The 17,665-nt window shown below is 47.3% G+C and overlaps 1 protein-coding gene across 6 annotated transcripts in view; it reads left to right on the forward strand.

The window, feature by feature from the left end:
- Window positions 1-17,665, forward strand: part of COL22A1 (collagen type XXII alpha 1 chain) — a 259,422-nt gene that overhangs the window by 174,518 nt on the left and 67,239 nt on the right. For all 6 annotated transcript variants that reach the window (XM_053208097.1, XM_053208095.1, XM_027063837.2 and 3 more), the window contains 3 exons: window positions 5,424-5,501; window positions 15,429-15,464; window positions 16,885-16,938. In XM_053208097.1, coding sequence (XP_053064072.1) covers window positions 5,424-5,501; window positions 15,429-15,464; window positions 16,885-16,938 — 168 coding nt within the window. The remainder of the gene's footprint in view (window positions 1-5,423; window positions 5,502-15,428; window positions 15,465-16,884; window positions 16,939-17,665) is intronic.

Below are 17,665 nucleotides of genomic sequence, written 5' to 3' on the forward strand. Positions count from 1 at the left end.
TATTTATTTATTTTGAGAGAGTGTGTGTATATACTTGCATGACTGGGGGAGGGGCAGAGAGAGGGGGAGAGAGAGAATCCCAAACAGGCTCCATGCTGTCAGCGCAGAACCTGATGTGGGGCTTGAACTCATGAACCATGAGATCATGACCTAAGCCCAAATCAAGAGTTGGATGCTTAACCGACTAAACCACCTGAGTGCCCCCCAGAGTCACTTTCTGAGTCAGCCAGCACTTTTCTGCAGCACGCCCCCATCCATCCCACCTGTGTTAGGATATAGTGCTTCTGGAAGCCATGATGGGAAGATTTATCCCAAGCCCCAGATCCCCATCCATTTAATGGTAACTATAGTTTTTACTCTACAGCTGTATCTTTAGGATCTCAACAACAGAACCCCAGAATGTGTTGCTTCTTAAATTGTATGTACATGGCTCATTCACAAGAATATCCAGGGTAAGAAGTTTGAGGCCCCCAAATAATTGCTGCACCTACATTACACATCTTTGCTGCATGGTTTCCCTCTATTCAGGCAGGTAGCCTCTGTAAGCAATCTAAGCTTGCACCGATGGAAGTCATGGTCACTAATGTGCATCCTCTGGTAGCTATTTTGTCATTTGCGATCAAAGAAAAGAGAAATGGGAGTGTTCTTGGGGTGATCTGAGCAAATATATGGCAACTCCCTATTTTCTGGAGAAAAAAACCCAACCTTGGAGACAACTTTTCCTGAATTTGGAGGCATATAAAATAGTCCCACATGCCTGGAGTAATGGGCACGTGTGGAGAGGAGCAGAAGGCAAGACACAAGCTCTGGAGAATCTTATGGATCAGCCACCAGCCTGAGGCTGCCGTGATGTGCTGAGCCCCACATCTGGGTGCTCCTGTGCTCTCACTTTTCTCCCTAACAGGGAGCCTTCAGCCCCTTAGAAGAAAGGAAGGCAAAGGCACCAGAAATGGCTTAAGATGTCCTTTTCCTATGATTACTATTCATGAGTTTAATAAAATCTGTCTCCCAGGCAGAGTTTGGGGGAAAATCGATGATATAATACAAATAAAAATAGTTGCCTGACTTTGTGCTGTCAGAGGTACATGCTCAATAAACAGTGATCCTTGGGGTGCCTGGGTGGCTCAGTCAGTTGAGCATCTGACTCTTGATTTCAGCTCATGTCATGATCCCAGGGTTGTGGGATTGAGCCCCATGTTGGGCTCTGTGCCGAGCATGGTGCTGCTTGGGATTCTCTCTCTCCTTCTGTCGCTCTCCCCACTTACACACACACACACACACACACACACACACACACTCTCTAACATAATTCAAAATTAGTGATCCTTATTATTAGATCACCCTGTGGAGTCAGCTTTAGGGTGGCAGCAGGAAGATGGGGACCTAGAGAGCCCTTACCTATTTCTGCAGCCATGTTGGGAACCCACATGGAAGTGGATGGAGGCAGCACTGAAGAGAGAGGCAGGCTGAGGCTCCAGGTGAGGAGTGCAGAGAGCCTTGACCTGGGGTCCACTTGACCAACCAGTGTCACCTGCGGGTGACCCAGGGTTAGACATGGCATCCCTTTGGCCAGCTGTTTTCTCCTATTTAAAATGTGAGGGATGGAAACAGATGACCCATTCCCATGTTGATATTGTATACATGTATAAGTTAGAATGTTGCTTAGAAATAAAGATTTCCATACTTAATTGGCACTGGGAAGGTAAGTTTGAATTCAAGGATGTCTTTAGTTGAAGAATGGGCTGTTTGTGGGTTGGAAGCAGGGAATGATGAAGAGAGATACAGGAGAGCGCCTGCTGAGTGCCCCCGCTGTCCATGGTGCTGACCAGAAACCCCTGGCTGGAGGAAGGGAGCCATATAATGGTTTTCAGGGCAGACCCCCTTCCTAATTACTTAAACTGCAGGAGGGTTCTTAAAAAAGCCTTTCCTTTTCTTGGGTGGCACTCATTTCTAGCAAAATGAACAGGCTTTGCCTTCATTTTGTGGGTTAGGGTCACAGCTCAGTGACCTACAAGATAGATGGCTTGAGGCAAGTGGTTTACTCTTTCTGAGACCCTCTTGTCTTTTTCTGTATAAATGAGTAAAGCATATTTAACTCCCAAAGGGCTCCTGTGGAAAGAAATGATGTCATTCTCCGTCCACGACCTGCACTTACTCATGCATTTCTTTCCTGGACACTGTTGGCCTGGCCCAGAATGTCCTGCAGCCAAAATATTTTCTAGAGTCCCTATCACAGATTCGAGCTCCTGTGCCCCCTTTGTTTCTTAATCATAAGCCTTTTTCCTTTAACTGGCAGAACATTAAGGCCTTTTGCTCTTTTCTTAGAGCCTTTTTCTAAAAGTTTCAGTCCATTAAGCTGTAAAGTGTTGTTGCTTTGGGGAAATGTTAGCATCATCATGGGCCATAAACACAGGAAAGGAACCAGGTCTGGCTACCTTGCAGAAAAGAATAATCAGAGACTCAGATTCCAGGCTGGGCTGAGTGTTCCCTCCTGGCTCTATCAAGCTCCTTCCTCTTAAAATGTTGATTTCGGTCAAAGGCAGAATTTAGTACCTGACAAAATGTTGGCAGTGATGGATTCACTCATTCCAGCACTCAGGAAATAGCTATTAAAGGCTGCCACTGGTGCCAGGTCCTAAGCTGGGCACTGTGGATGCAAAAGTGTATCGACCTTGTACCCAACACAGGGTCTGACTCATCCTAGGTACTGGACAAATGCTTGTTCAATTAATGGGTAGGTGAACAAATGGGAAGTTTCTACTCTTAAGATACTTACGTAGATGCCAGAGGGTCAGACAGACACAATGGGAGAGCAGCGTGTTAAGGTTAACGAAGACACACGCAGACATGGGCGGGAGGACAGACAGGAGGACAGGCAGAGGTGGGTTTATGGAAATGGGATGATTGGGCTACTCTTACTTGATGGGTCAGCGTTTGGAAGGTTAAAACATGAATGTTTGGTGTGTTTAGCTGGCAGTAGTTAGAGTTTGCTGGTATGTAAGAGACAGCCTCGGGAGCAAGAGGGGAGCCAAGCTAAAACAAAATGGTAAGACAATTTACATGAAACACTTTAAAGAGAAACCGAGATGCAAAAGGATATGGATTTCTCTGGTATTTACGTGTGTTTGTTTTCTGTCTTCTAATTCTACTGATAAAGTAATAATAACACGTTTATAATACTCAATGTTAAATTGTCTCTTACCTTTTAAATGAGTCTTCGTAAGATACATGGGAGAATGTTCTCTCCCTTTTTTGTTGATTGACGAGGGCCCTAAGGTACAGAGAGGCTATAGGACTCACCCAGTTTCCAGTACCAGGTGGACACTGTCCTGAAACTGGACCTACAGTCACCTGACTGCCTGTTTGAACTCTTCCCATGTGGCTGTCTCATTGGTGCAGTGCGTTTGTGACTGACGCATCACGGAGTGTGTTCATCCTTAGTTCATTACACTTTTCCCCCATTTTTCCTTATTTCTGGACTTCCTCCCTTCCCCACCTTCCCCATGCATGCAGATTAGATTTTCTAGCCATCCCGATCATCTCGTACTTCTCAGAATAAGCCATATTACATTTTTCTAAAAAACAGTGTTCCATCCAGGACTTCTAAGAGAATTTTAGGAGGGGCCTATTTACAGAGGCAAGGGGGAAGGGGCATGGGGTGCTGTGGCTCTCCGGAAGCATGGCCTCAGTGGCCTGGAAGGACAGTGGGTGCAGATGGTGTTACTAGAGAGAGGTTTGGGGTTCGGTTCATCTCTTGTGAGAACTTCACAAGTCCTGTCCCTCCTACTTTCCATGAACGAGATTTCTCTTCAGCATGTGTTGGAAATGGGCATCGTTTGATCTTAGAACCTATGTCACTGCTGGTAATAAACGCACAGCAAACATTGGTCAAATGAATATAACTTTGGTACTCATCCAGGCAACAGACCTACTGCAGGAAAACTAATCATCTTAGAAACATTACTTTTCTTAAAGGTCCAAAATGTGAAATTTTTCAATCAACGTCATGGTTAGAGGGAAAGCTGATTATTAACGGGATTTGTTTCATGCTTAGAAACATAAACCTTAATAAGTGATGTGTTGCCTAGCAATGTCAGGCTCCACCTCAAATCAGATTGGTGCACATTATCTCATTGGCTTCTCGTGGTAACCTTCTAAAGCTCTTTTCGTTTGTCATACGCGTTAACTCATCCCAGGGATATTAAATAGCTCGAACAAGATCAGCCACCATTTCAGTGTTAGGCTTGGCTAGAGTTCAGCTGACCTAATACAGGTGCACAGTCTTGCACAAAATTGATGGGGCCCTGTGTGTTCTGGGCCAAATTTATTTTGGAATTAGAAAGGTAGTAATTTTCAAACTCTAGCTGTAGCATTTACTGTGGTGTGTGGGCCAGCAAGCCTAGTCAAACTCTTTAATATTGATGCAACAGAAGCCTGGAAGCATCCATACAAAACGTGATAACTGAAGGGTGCCTGAGGAGCCTGTGTCGGCACCAGTCAGGCTTTGCTGCCAGTTGAGTTAGGGTAAGCCTTTGTGTTCAGAGGCTGAGGATTTTGAAATTGTGGATAAAATGGTGTGATTCAATCTCAGCTTCCTTCTCCAGGAAGTGGCAGACATTCTTTCTTTTTTCTCTTCCCATCGAAGTCCAGAATGACGGGTGCGTGAGAACAGAAAGAGCCACGGCAGCTAACTTGCACGGAGCCCTGAGCCAGGCTGTGCATCCAGCATGGCGCTCTGCATGTGTCCTCTGGTTTTGTGAGCACGACCACCTGCTGACCTGGCAGCTCCTGTTATTACCACCCCCCACCCCCTCACCCCCACCTCCTCCTCCTTTGTAAATGAAGAAACAAAAGCTCAGGGAACTTGTCACTTTCTTGAGTCAATAGTGAATGAGTGTTGGAGACAGAACTTCAGCCCACCCTCTATTAACCACTATTCTTGAAGGCAGTGGTTATAGCTCAGTCATCCTTGCCACTCCCAACCCCTGGAAACGTGGCTTGCAAATATAGGTACTTGACAAAGTATTGGTAAACTGTTGCCAATTTGGAAACTAATTGGAAATGTAGGTACATGGTAAAATCTGGGGTGTGGTCAGGATGGGAGCGTGAAGAGGTCTGGAGAAGGCACAGGAAAATTTGGAACTGTGGTCGCATAAAGGGTGATCATCTTGTTACAACCACACTGGGAGCCATGGTCAGTGTTGGGGCATGGTACCTTGAGAGGTGCGTGGTCACGATTGGTGGCTGTGTATATGTGTGGTGGACCGGGTGGGTGATGGGCTGCCTAGGGTCTGTAGAGCCCAGGTGGCAGGAGAGGTGTTGATGGACAGCAGTCGGGACGGTAGGAGGGGCATGATTCCTTTTGTACACGGGCTCTGTGCTGCTCGGAACTGACCTCTTAATCATATTTTTCCTCTTTCTAGGGGGACCGAGGTGCACCTGGGATCCCTGGCTCCCCTGGCAACCGTGGCGACCCAGGCATTGGGTTGGCTGGCCCTCCTGTGAGTCTTAATGTTTCTAGCACTTCCTCCCTCACCCTCAGGCCACACAGCCACTCCCTGCTGGCCCCTGAGTGAATGTATAGCTTGGGCTTTCCTGCAGAGACCCTCCCTTTCCAGCTAACCTGGGAGCGGTTCACGGTCCTCCAGTCCATTGGGACCTAGACCCGCCTACTGGCTTTGTTCTCAAACTTGGTGTAGTTTGTGTGGGAATAAGGCTTTGGGGAAAAACTGGACTTGTCCAATTGAAAGAGGAGAGAACAAAATTCATTAATATTAAAAAAAGATCAAAAATGACTCACTGGCCAAACTTTGCAAATCTGAGTTGTAGCCCGTGAACCTGAATTGACGGGGAAGGGGTGTGATGTGGGGGAAACAGCAAGCTCTCATGTACTGTAGGTGTAGTGAGTTCATTACCCCTCTTCCTCCAGTTAGTCTACAGGTGAGGACATGAATGCAATCAAGGACGGTTTTCATACAGTCTCCAAAATGGAATCTATGCAGTGGTCCTTAGATTGGTAGTTTGATAAATAATGCACATCAGTCTGATGGATATGAGTCTACAGACTCCCTAGAGGTGGTGACTTTAGAGCTTAATCGAGATTGCAAGGACCAGGGATGCCTGCGCCTCCATCCAGGTGGAGGATAGCGGTCAATATTTTCAGCCAGCCTCCACCTGAATATCTTGAGAAATGGAAGACACGCTCCTTTGAAAGGTAATGCACCTGGATTTGGAATGTAGGCAACTATTTCTGTAGAGAATCGACATTTATTAGAATTTTTTTTCCCATTGAGAGTAGGAATTTGGTCTTCTGTGTCTTCTACCCCTGGCCTCTGATTCTTCCCTTTGGTGTCAGAAAGATCACACCTCCTACCCCCTTGTACTGCATTGTAGCCTTCAGAATTTAAGGCCAGTTTCCAATCCTGGTGATTTGTCTTCTGTGTAGTCCCTTCTTTGCTACCAAGATGCACAGCACATTAATGACGCACCTTAACATTGTATTGACTTTTTTCTTGAGAGCCATGTTGCTCGGCCCTCTTGGGCTGCTTTAACAAGAATAATCATAGACTGTGTGGCTTATAAGCAATAGGCACTTATTCGCCACAGTTCTGGAGTCTGGATGTCCAAGATCAGGGTGTGAGCAGATTCATCGTCTGATGGTCCTTTTCCTGATTCATAGATGGCTGTCTTTTCTCTGTGTCCTCAAAGGGTGGAGGAATGAGGGACCTCTCTCCAGGTTCTCTTTTCTAAGGACACTAATTCCAGTCATGAAGCCTCTGCTCTCATTACCTAGTCACCTCTCGAAGGCCCATTTCCAGATACCATCATGAAGGAACTTTGGTTTCCATGTAAGAATTTGGGGAAGACATAAACATTCAGTCTGTAGCACCTGTCTTACTATTATTGAAAAGAAGCTCGAATACCCAGTCCTTTTCAAATGCTACTACTAAGCCTCATCATATCCAAACTATTCATGCATTGTTGTTACCGCTATTTAACCCAGTGTAACTCCACCCCTATTCTGGATATAAACCAGAGCAGCACATGACCCCAGTCTCTGCTTGGTTTTGCATGCAAGAACTACCGACCTCAATAAAAACCCATTAAAGGAACCCTACTTTTTGTCTCTCAAATAATTTGAGAGGAAATCCAGTTTCTTACCCACAATATCACTTATAAAACAGAAATTCCCTTTTCTTCCATCTGTGGTCCTCTTACATACCACCGTTGGTCTTGGGTCCCTCACTCTGTCCCTGAAATTCTCCAGGGAACCCCCCCCCTCCAGCTTGCCTCATTTGCTCACCACCAGAAATGACCACAGCCCTTCCATCTCACATGGGGTGCGGGGCTCCTGTCTCCTTAAAAGTGCCTGAAACCATGGAGCAGGCATATGGAATCCCCTTGGGAATGTCCAGTTTTAGTCTGTCTTTCTTCCAAAGAAATTCTCAGAACAAATTCTCCTGCTTCATTACATCAACCGTATCTTTTGTCTTTGGCTATTTTTTTTTTTTTCAGTTTTTTGGTAGCTGGAAGGAACAGGGTTCAAGCGTTGTTATTTCTGAAACCCTCCTTCTCCTGGGGCCTGATCTGGAGTGAGGATTCTGCCTCATGTAGGAATTAACCCTAGAATAGAAAACTTTTTGTAAGGGAAGCTGTAAGGTGAATGTAGGGCTCTCCGTCACGTAGCAGGTCTCTGTAGATCCCGGTCTGTTCCCTACAGGCTCACCGTGTCAGGCCCTTAATCAGAACGCCAGTCGGTAGAGGGGGACATCGTCCACCCCACCTCCTGCTTCAGAGCCAGCTAAAGTAAGCCATGAAATATGTTCATGCCTAAGTGATTCCACCTGAAAAGTAATTGGCTGGCTGCAGCCAAGGGGCTATAAATCAACTCTTTATTGTCTTTCCTCTTCAACTTATTACAAGCTTCCGTGGCGGACGAAAACTTACTGAATTTTCATAAATCCTGTCTTTGGCCCCTTGCCTAGGCTCTTGATGACCTGGGAATCTGCACAGAGGATGCAGGGGTGCGCTGAGAGTCAGGGGAGGTGAAGGAGGGGGTGATGCCAGGGGTGTGGGTTCAACAGGGACTCAGCTGCCTCTTTATGGGACCAGGGCCATTTACCAAGTGGTCTGTGTCTGGCCTGGTGCCCAGTGTAGAAGCCTGCGTACCCACTGCCTCCTGCAGTCCTGTGAATGTGCCCTACCACTGGGTGAAAGCTGCCTTCTGCAGAAGCCTCTCCTGAGAACAGGGTTCAGTGCAAGGAGTTTATTTGGGAAATGCTCCAGAAATCACTACTTGGGGGTAGCCTGTGGGGGAAGGAAGGGAAGTGAGGGAGACTGTGTTCACGAGCAGGCTTGGGCTGTGGACGACTAGGGCTTCCTTCTGCTGACAGCCTGGGAGATGTGAGAGGCCTGGTGCATTGCAGAGTTGTTCTCCAATGTGGGGGGTGGGGGGAGGCGGGGGTGTATGTGTGTGTCCACTCCTGTTGGCCAGCGGGTGAGGGCTGCTCCCTGCGGGGCTGACTCCCAGGAGCTCTCAGCCTGCCCCGCCCTCAGGCCAAGACTTGTCCTGCGGCTCCAGAAAGCCCGGGATGCTGCCAGGTGCCAGGGGGAGGGGGCATTTGGAGAGGGGCGCTGATGGCTCGACTACATCACTGTTTTCCAGGTTAACAATCTGAGGTTCACGAGGTGGAGTGACTTGGCCAATGTCACATAGCTCGTCCTGTGCCAGGGCCAGGATGCACATCACCTCCCACATCCTCCCAAAGCAGTTCTCTTCGCCTGTGTCACCTCACCCGGTGGTTTCAGCAGGATGAGCAGGATTATCCATTTCCATTAAGCGCTCCCATTAAGGACGGATCAGCTTATAAGTTATTCTTCACGTCCTCCCTTCCCTGGCATTATGCTCTGAGGCCTTTGGCATCCGGGAGCAGTGCCGACCCCACTGGAAGGGAGCCCTGGCTTTCCCTGCCAGCCTGTGCACCTCACTGGACAGGGATATGGGTGGCAAAGCAGCTGTGGGGGGTTTGGCTTCTAGATTCAAGACATTCACAAAAAACCCCTTTAATCTCCAAGTTGCCTCTGATCTTCCTTTAGCAAGGTTTTAAACGCTTAAAAATGATCCAGCTTAGGCCTGAGGGCAGATCACAGTGCTACTGAACCTCACCGAACCCAGGAGCTCGAGGTCTGCAAGGGCGAGATTCCCGCTGACGACCGTGTTCCCTGAGACCCACGCCTTCTGATTCTGTCAGTTTCTTCATGGGTGAAGTGCCTGTAATTTCTGTAGCGGCAGCAGGGGTGTCGTGAGGTTACATCATGATAACATTGGTAATGACACCTGGCACCCTGCCTTTGACCTTCTGATGTCATAAAAATCCTCCCCCGACCTTTCCTTCCCATCTGCAGTCTTTTGTACCGACGCCCTCCTTGGTGCAGGTAGAGTCGCATGTCAGTCAGGACTGGCTCGCTGTTAGGCTGACAGCCCGATGGAAGAAAGAAGCATGGAGCTGATGATGTGCAATAAAATGTGTCAGTGTCCTAACAGTTTTTTTAACTCCCCATCATCTAGGAAATAGTATAATAAGACTAGAGATAAAAGCTCCTGAAAGGTGGCAGAACAGTAACCCCAGCGAGCCCGCTGGTTGGCCTCCAGGGGGCAGCAGTGAGCAGGGCAACCAGGACCTGTGGGTCCTGTTCTCCTTTTCATGTTCCAGTGAAGACAGAGAGGTAACACCACTTGCCTGAAGTGACAGCTGGGACTTGGCGGAGCTAGGGTTGGGCCCCGAGCATCCTGCCACGCTCCGGGCAGGGCAGCGATAGTGACACGTCCATGCTCACGAGTCTTCATGGGACAGCGTCTTCTCCGCGCACCATGGCTTCTGAGCTACGACTCAGGAGGCTAGCGGTTGTTCTCTGCCCCTTTCTTTATGGAGGTACAGTTGCCACACAAGGTCACGTCGGTTTCAGGTTGTACAGAAGCATTGCGTTTTGTTCATGTGTCTTATCTGCCTGTTTGGTTCTGTTCCTTTGTGTAGGAGAACCAGAGAGCCACTCAGGTCAGGCCGTCCCAAGAAGGAGGCTGGCCAGTTTCCCTCGAAGGGAGTTGGTACAGCCACGTGGCCACTTATCTGGCCCTGCTGGGGGACATTTCTCAGGCATTTCACTATGGGCATTTCTCAGTAGTTACCCCAAAGCTGATGCCCAGGGAATGTGCAGGTCTTTGCTCACTAACACGCACTCCCATCCTGTTCTGTGCACAAGGTGAGGTGGGGAGGGTATGGATGGCGAGACACCCTCATACCCTAGAGCTCTGCATATTACCAGGAACTGAGTATCCCACTCTTGGTGTTTAGATTCAAGTCTTGGTTGATGAAACAAAAAGATTTTTTTTTAATATTTCTGTTTGTTTACTAATCCATTTTGAGAGAGAAAGAGCATGAGCAGGGGAGGGGCAGAGAGAGAGGGAGGGAGAGAGAAAATCCCAAGCAGGCTCTGCACTGTCAGCACAGAGCCCAATGCAGGGCTCGAACTCATGAACTGTGAGATCACAACCTGAGCCGAAACCAAGAGTGGGACCCTTGACTGACTGAGCCAGCCAGGTGCCCCAAAAAATGTTTTAAAATAAGTTTCCACGGTCACTTCTGGTTGGGAGCTCTCCTTTCCATCTCTGTGGCTGATCTCAATTCCTTTACAGTGGGCCAGGCTGTTGTTCTGGCCTCGTTCGGCCTCTCTCCTACCTCACTCCTGGATTTCCACCCTGGCCTCCCCGCCTGGCCTTCTCCAGCCACTGGGGTACCCACACCACCCCAGAGCCTGGATCTGAGCTCATCTGTAAGTCGGAAGCCTCTCCTGAGGGGCACTGCAGGCCCTTCTCACCCAGGCAGACCCCAGCTGCCCTGGGAAAGTATGGCTGCAGCCACCAGGCATTCCCATGTCAAGGAAAGGAGCTGTTCTTTCCTGCGCAAAGCTTGACTTCTCTTCTGCCGGGGTCGTGCTTGCCCTTCCCTGCCTGTGAAGCCCACCGGCCTCTTCCCCCAATCTCTCTCCCCTGGCACCCTCTGGGTAAAGCCTCCCCCAAGTCTCTCAGGCAGGCGTCAGCAGCTCTGGCATCTTTCAACCCAGACCCATTGAGTCCCCATTGGTTATTAGAAGGGTGGGTTTCCTTACTTGAGCACTGAGTGTAGGCATCCTCCGTGACCACCACAGAGCCTGGCACACGTTAGCGTTCAGATAAAAGACCGTGGAGCAGGAAATTGCACCTTGGTGTTAGGTTATCAGTGGGGAGAAGGGGTGAGAGGTGACCAACCTTCAAAGGAGGGAAACAGTGATGTCAGCATAGCAGCATAGCAGAGGAAAAGTGTTTAGCGTATCTAGAGCCTCTCGGGGCTTTTGGTTTTGTGAGTTTTCACTGTCTGCCATTATCAGCAAATAACAGAAGCATTGTGGTGCATGTGTATGCATGTGTGTATACTATGTGTGCATACTACATATATAGTGTATGTGTGTATATATAGTGTATATAGTATATTTATAGTATATGCACACACATACATACACACTGTATATACTTATATTTATCAAGCATATATATTTTGTATTTATGTAGTATGTATGATATATAATGTATATGATATACATGTAGTATCATATACATTTAGTATATAGTATACATATATATAGTGTATATAATATGCATATAGTATAATATACATACAGTACATAGTGTGTACTATACAGATAGTGTATATACATGCATGCACACACTCTATACTTACACTTATTGAGTATATATACTTTATAATTATGTGGTGTATATAATATACAGTGTATATAATATGCATATAGTATAATACGTATAGACCCCATAGTATATAGTATACATATGCATACATACATATACACTATATGTATACTTATATTTATCAAGGAGAAATTCAGATACACCAAAAGAATATTTTGGGAGAATAGCCAAATGAGCCTCACACAGCCACACTTAGCTCTAACAACCAGGATCCCTGTCCAAGGACACTGCTTCCTATTCATCCTCAACTGCCCTCTATTATTTTGAAGCAAATCCCAGATGTGTCTCATTTTATCTGTAAATAATTTTGGTATGTTTCTAAAAGACAATGACTTTTTAAATGCAACCACAGTTTCATTATTACACTCCCCAAAGCAATTTCATAACATCATCAAATATCCAGTCAATGGCCAAGTTCATATTTCTTCCATGAATGCCATGCTTCCGTAGTTCTCTTTTGTTCGAATCAAGACCCAAATAGAGACAGTAATTGGCTGATTTTTTTTTAATTTCTTTTATAAATATGCAGACTTCCCTCCATTATTTTTTCTTTCCTTTTGCAGTTTATTTATTGATGAAACAAGATTTACTCTTTGGTCTCATACAGCTTCCCACAGTCTGGAATTTGCTAATTTACTAGTTTAACACATTGCCCTGTGCCTGCATTTTCTATACATCAGTAATTGGGCCTAGAGCCTTGATCAGATTCAGGCTTGATGTTTTTGGCAAGACTTCACAGGGAGTGTGTTCTTCCATCAGGAAGCACATGATGTCTGGTGGTCTCTCTCGTGGTGATGTTCACACTCTTTGATGTCCGATGCTTAGATCAATGAGCACATCAAGGGTTGCAAATTGATGCCTTTCTTGTTCTACCAACTCTTTTTTATGGATCTGCTAGAATACTTCTCGATGGAGGAAAGGCCCCTCAATTATAATTTACATACTCAAGTGGTACAATTCATATGGTACAATACATATGGAATGTTCCAGTCTTCCCCTTCAGTTATTTTCAAATAATGACTTGATTCCCTAGCATCTCACAAAGATGATTAATTAGGTGCTTTTGTTTTTCATCAGTAATTTTGAACTCATGGATTCAAATACATTTGATGCGTTTTTATGTATCTTGGTTATTCTTCCTGTTGATGCTCAGGTTGTCTTAGCCGATGCCAATAGGAGCTTATCCCCGTTGACCCTGAGTACCTTTGACAAAAGCCTAGCAGTCTCTGATTGTGCCCTTGCTTCTTGGAATGACAAGGTGCTCTAGGTTTGTGTACATTCCTTGTCCAGATCTGGGATCAGTCATTTCTCCAGGGAGCTGTTTCCTTCTAGTGGAACATGGTACCAAAGGCCAAGGTATGTGTGTTGGGGTAAAGTGGCTGTTGAGCAAGCATGTCATAGGGCATAGTCTTGGAAAAGAGGGTTGTGGTTGTTGAAAACATGCTTAGGCTTCACGTGTAAAAATGCTATTATACACACCGTCCTCCTCAACACTTTCATTAAATTTCTTGAACGTATACTGACAAAAGAGCTGTGAGGGTGGGCCATGCACTGAATGGCTTAGTTCTCTACTTAGAGCATCTGTTTTCACTTCTGATCACTCAAGGCAAGGTGGCCATCTAGCTCTGCATTCTGCGTGGGAGACCAAAGCTCAGAGACAAAGTCACTTGCTTAAGGCCAAACAGCTTATAATCAATAAAGCTAAGATTTGAAATGAACGCCTTTTTGACAACAGAATTCATCTTTCACATGTGGATTTTATATGAAGTAACGTGAGAGAGAAATCTGGAGCTCAATGTAATGAGCAAGTTAAGTGCTTGAGGTCAGTCATGGAGTTTCATTTAGAACCCCGGGTGCCTCTGAAGTGACCTGGCAGTGTTCCCCTTGCTGGTAATCAGTTGTCCCTGGGTCCTTTCCTTGAGGAATGAGTGCAGTCTCAGTAGAGAACTACTTGGAGAGCGTAGACTTCAGATGTGTGTGCGTTGGCCCATGTATACATTGACTGACACATGGCAGAACCAATGAGAAGTAAGGCAGGGAAAGTGGCTTCAGAGGCAAATAGACCCGCAATAGAAGTAGGTCTCTTGTCTTATCTGCTTGACTTACCTGCTTGCCCGTAGGCCTCTGGAGACTCCCCATCCTTTCTTCAGTGCACTTAAGAGGATGCTACCTCTGTTTTATCAGGTAGTTCTGGAATGACTTTTTGTTTGAGAGAGAGAGAGAGAGAGGGCGCTCACATGAGCTAGGGAGAGGGACAGAGAAAGAGAGAGAGAGCGAGAGAGAGAGAGGGAAAATCTCAAGCAGGCTCCACTCTGAGCACTGAGCTTCATCCCATGACCTGGGATTATGACCTGAGCTGAAATCAAGAGTCAGATGCTCAACTGACTGAGCCAACTGGGCGCCCCATCTGGGACATATTTAATAAGCAGACTTTAAGGTTACCTGGCTTGTCATATTGCCAGAAACCTATGCATTTATGAGCAATCCTTCTTCCTCTTGGGAATATCTGGGAAGTTCTCCTGGGCTCTGCCACACAGAGACGCAGGGTACGCTAGACTGGGCAGGAGGTGTGTTAACCCCTCTGTCGAGTGACTCCCGGTATGGTTTCGGCAAGCCCCAGTCTCCTCTGGCCTGACTCTGATCATCAGTGAAAAGTGAGCGTGATTACACCTGATTCCAAAGTTCCCATACTCTAAAATGTTCATTTTGATGGAGTCCCATTTGCTCTGCTGTACTTTGCCGTAACTGCCACGGGGCACTGTGCTGAGTGCTGGAGAGACCATGCCGAGCAAGGTGCTCAGTACCCACCTGACCACGCAGCACTCAGCCATTCAGCGGGGAGGACAGGCCGCCGAGAAGTGAGGCTGGTCTCCAACCTTGCGTCCTGGATGGGGTGCATGGAGGGGCTAGAGAACATCTCTAACGAGCATCCCATGAGGAGCCGGGGAAGGCTTTCCAAGGTGGTGACATCTCAACTGAGAAACGAAGTGTGACAAGAATGTGTCCAGGTAGAAAAGCAGGGCACACTCTTCCACGCAGAAGCATAACATAGGGAAGATTCAGGGCAAGGGAGGGTTCCGCTCACGGGAGGACCTGAAACCACACACTAATGCCTTAATCAGTGGCCACATCTTAGATGCAATATCCAGAAGCCAAATCCTAAGCTGGATGCACTCATAGCAGGGCGGACCGGGGTGGGGAACATCCCCTGTTAGGAGGTGGGGGCCACCCCAGCAGCATGAGCCAAAACAGGCCATGCTGGAGAGTCTGGCCCTGCATGTGCCCCCAGCATGTCCCAAGCAAGACGAAAGCACACCACGAGGATCCTGGGATGCTGGCTCCCACCCTGCACCAGAGGTCCAAACTAGAGATAAGCTCAGTGTCAGGAACCAAGTGGGTGCCAGGATAAGGTGGTACCTGTTCAGGGACAAATGGAGAAAGTTCCAGGACGATCTCCATGGGGGGCATTTCCGGGTGTTGTGAGCAGGTGTGACTGTGGCTTAACACCAGGGGGCAGTTAGCTACTCCTTCGAGGACAGTGAAGACCTGGCTTGGAAATCATAGCTACGGTATGTTTACGGTATTTCCTTCTGACTTTACTTACTTGTTTTGTTTGTTTGTTTCTTAGGGACCCTCTGGACCACCAGGAGACAAAGGGCCCCCGGTACAGTATGAGTGAAATGAAGGGCTGGGCTTCATGGAGAAATTCTTTTCTAATTAAAGCAATTTTATATTGGGGCAGCTAAATGAAAGTGGTTTCTGCAAATCCCTAACATTAAACAGTTCCAATCTCTAGAAAATAACCGCCAGTCTCTAGAGTGGTAGATTAGGAAGGGGATGGGTGGTCATCGAATCCGGTGTGTGCGTGCTAGAGTTGGGCAGAATGAGACTGGCTTTGCTTTTTTGGCGTCTCTGCATCACAGAAGGACAGCATGGCTTGACGAATTTTATCTAATTACTAGCAGAACTGCCTTTGAGTCCTGGCTTCACCACCCCCAGCCACATTATCCTGATCAAGTTGGGGGGGGGTGGGGGGAATCTCTCTTAATCCGTAAAGTGGGCATGAAAGACCCATGGGCCTTTGCAGAGCTCTGATGGACTAAATACGGTGAAGCCACAGGAAAGCTCTCCGTAAACATTTGTTCTAAGGAGTGGCTGCCATGGGTGATAAGCATATGCATGCATTTACCAGGAAAATGTGAATTTCTACAAACTGCCCCCAGAGCGGGAGGAGCTGCATATTAGCACCGATGATGACATATTTTGCATGAAAATTCTGTGCACTCAGTGAGTTCTGAACCGAGAAATGGCGTTTTTATACCCATTTTTTATAGATGAGAAAACAGAGGCTCAGAGCAGTTAATTGATAGCCATCCGATTTCAGAACAAGTTAATGTAGCATAGCAATAGGGTTGGTGATACGGCGGATGGGGCTTCTACAGAGGGGTCGATGTGAAGGGGACATTTTGGGAAGTCCTCAGAGAGGCAGGGTTTGCTCCTGAGCTGCCGTGTGGCACAGTTCCGGCACCTGCCAGGACAGAGAGCTGATTCTATTTAAGGAAGATTTCCACAGGAAGGGAGAGCCACAGTGTAAAATATGTGTGAGAATTCCTGATACTGTCCAGAAATTTTCAACAGAATGGGAATGATTTTCTAATAGAAAGTAATAAATGTCCTCTACATAGTGGACACTGTGCACAGCCAGCCAGCAGCCCACCAGATGCAGAGGGGTGAGCCCCGGTGCGCTCACCGCGGGAGCTGACCCTGTGACCCTTCCACTCAAGGAAGGGGCCTTCCTCCTGGGCCTGAGCAGGAGGGCTCACAGTGAAGGTGTTCCAGAGCATTCTGTGTGTGTGTGTGTGTGTGTGTGTGTGTGTGTGTGCACGTGCGTGTGTGTGACACTCCCACTTCCACAGCAATGGGGAAATGAGTAATCACTGAGCAGGGAATCTTGGCACATGCATTATATCAGATTCCTCATAGTAACAGGCCATTTGTACAATGGGAACCAACTATTGCCAAGGAATGGGGGACCTAATTTTGCTTAAGCTGTTGGCGAGTGACTTGCCTTCTTTTTTCCTCAGGGATCCCGAGGCTTACCCGGATTCCCCGGCCCCCAGGGACCAGCTGGCCAGGACGTAAGTAATGAGAAATGGTACCCACTCAGTTGGGGTTCTTATGGACCCCCCTGGAAGCCCACCCTCCTCCACCGTCTCCCAGCCTCCCCTTGACCAGGGAACCCCCGGAGGAATAGTGCTTCTCCACTAATCCCTGCCCCTTCCCCAGGAACATTTTTAGAGTTTTGATCTGTGACCTAGGTTGATCGTGACCTATGACTTTGTATTGTCTAGTTTTACTCCTTATGCTTTTGTGTTATGCTTTCAGAACCTCATTAGCTCCCAGTGTCCCATACAACGCCTCCTTTTTTTTTTTTTTTTTGTCAATTTCCTTACCTGGTCCTATCTGCTCAAGTCAGGTACCATGGACTTGTTCTCCACGGACTTGTTCCTGACCCATCCCTGCAAGGGCTTTCTCCCTTATCTGATGCTAAAGGTGCATCACTTCTGACATCGTGACGACGATAGTCATCTCTTAGTATCCATTGTCTGGCTTCTGCTCAGATAGATCTGAGCTCCAAGAAGATAGGGACCATGTGTCTTCTACATGGGTGTTGCTCACTGCATCCGCTGACCGGATGGTAGGCTGGCAACAATGAGTTCCTATGAAACAAAGATGTCTGGCGCCATTAAGCGGTAGCATTTACTCTTAGACATGCATCTCTCCATCTATACTTTCAGTTCACTATGGGCAGGGACGATCAGTCACCCTCCCCTTCCCTTCCTTGGTTCCACTGCAGAGGAGGAA

Source organism: Acinonyx jubatus, chromosome F2, assembly GCF_027475565.1.
Source record: "Acinonyx jubatus isolate Ajub_Pintada_27869175 chromosome F2, VMU_Ajub_asm_v1.0, whole genome shotgun sequence".
NCBI lineage: Eukaryota > Metazoa > Chordata > Mammalia > Carnivora > Felidae > Acinonyx > Acinonyx jubatus.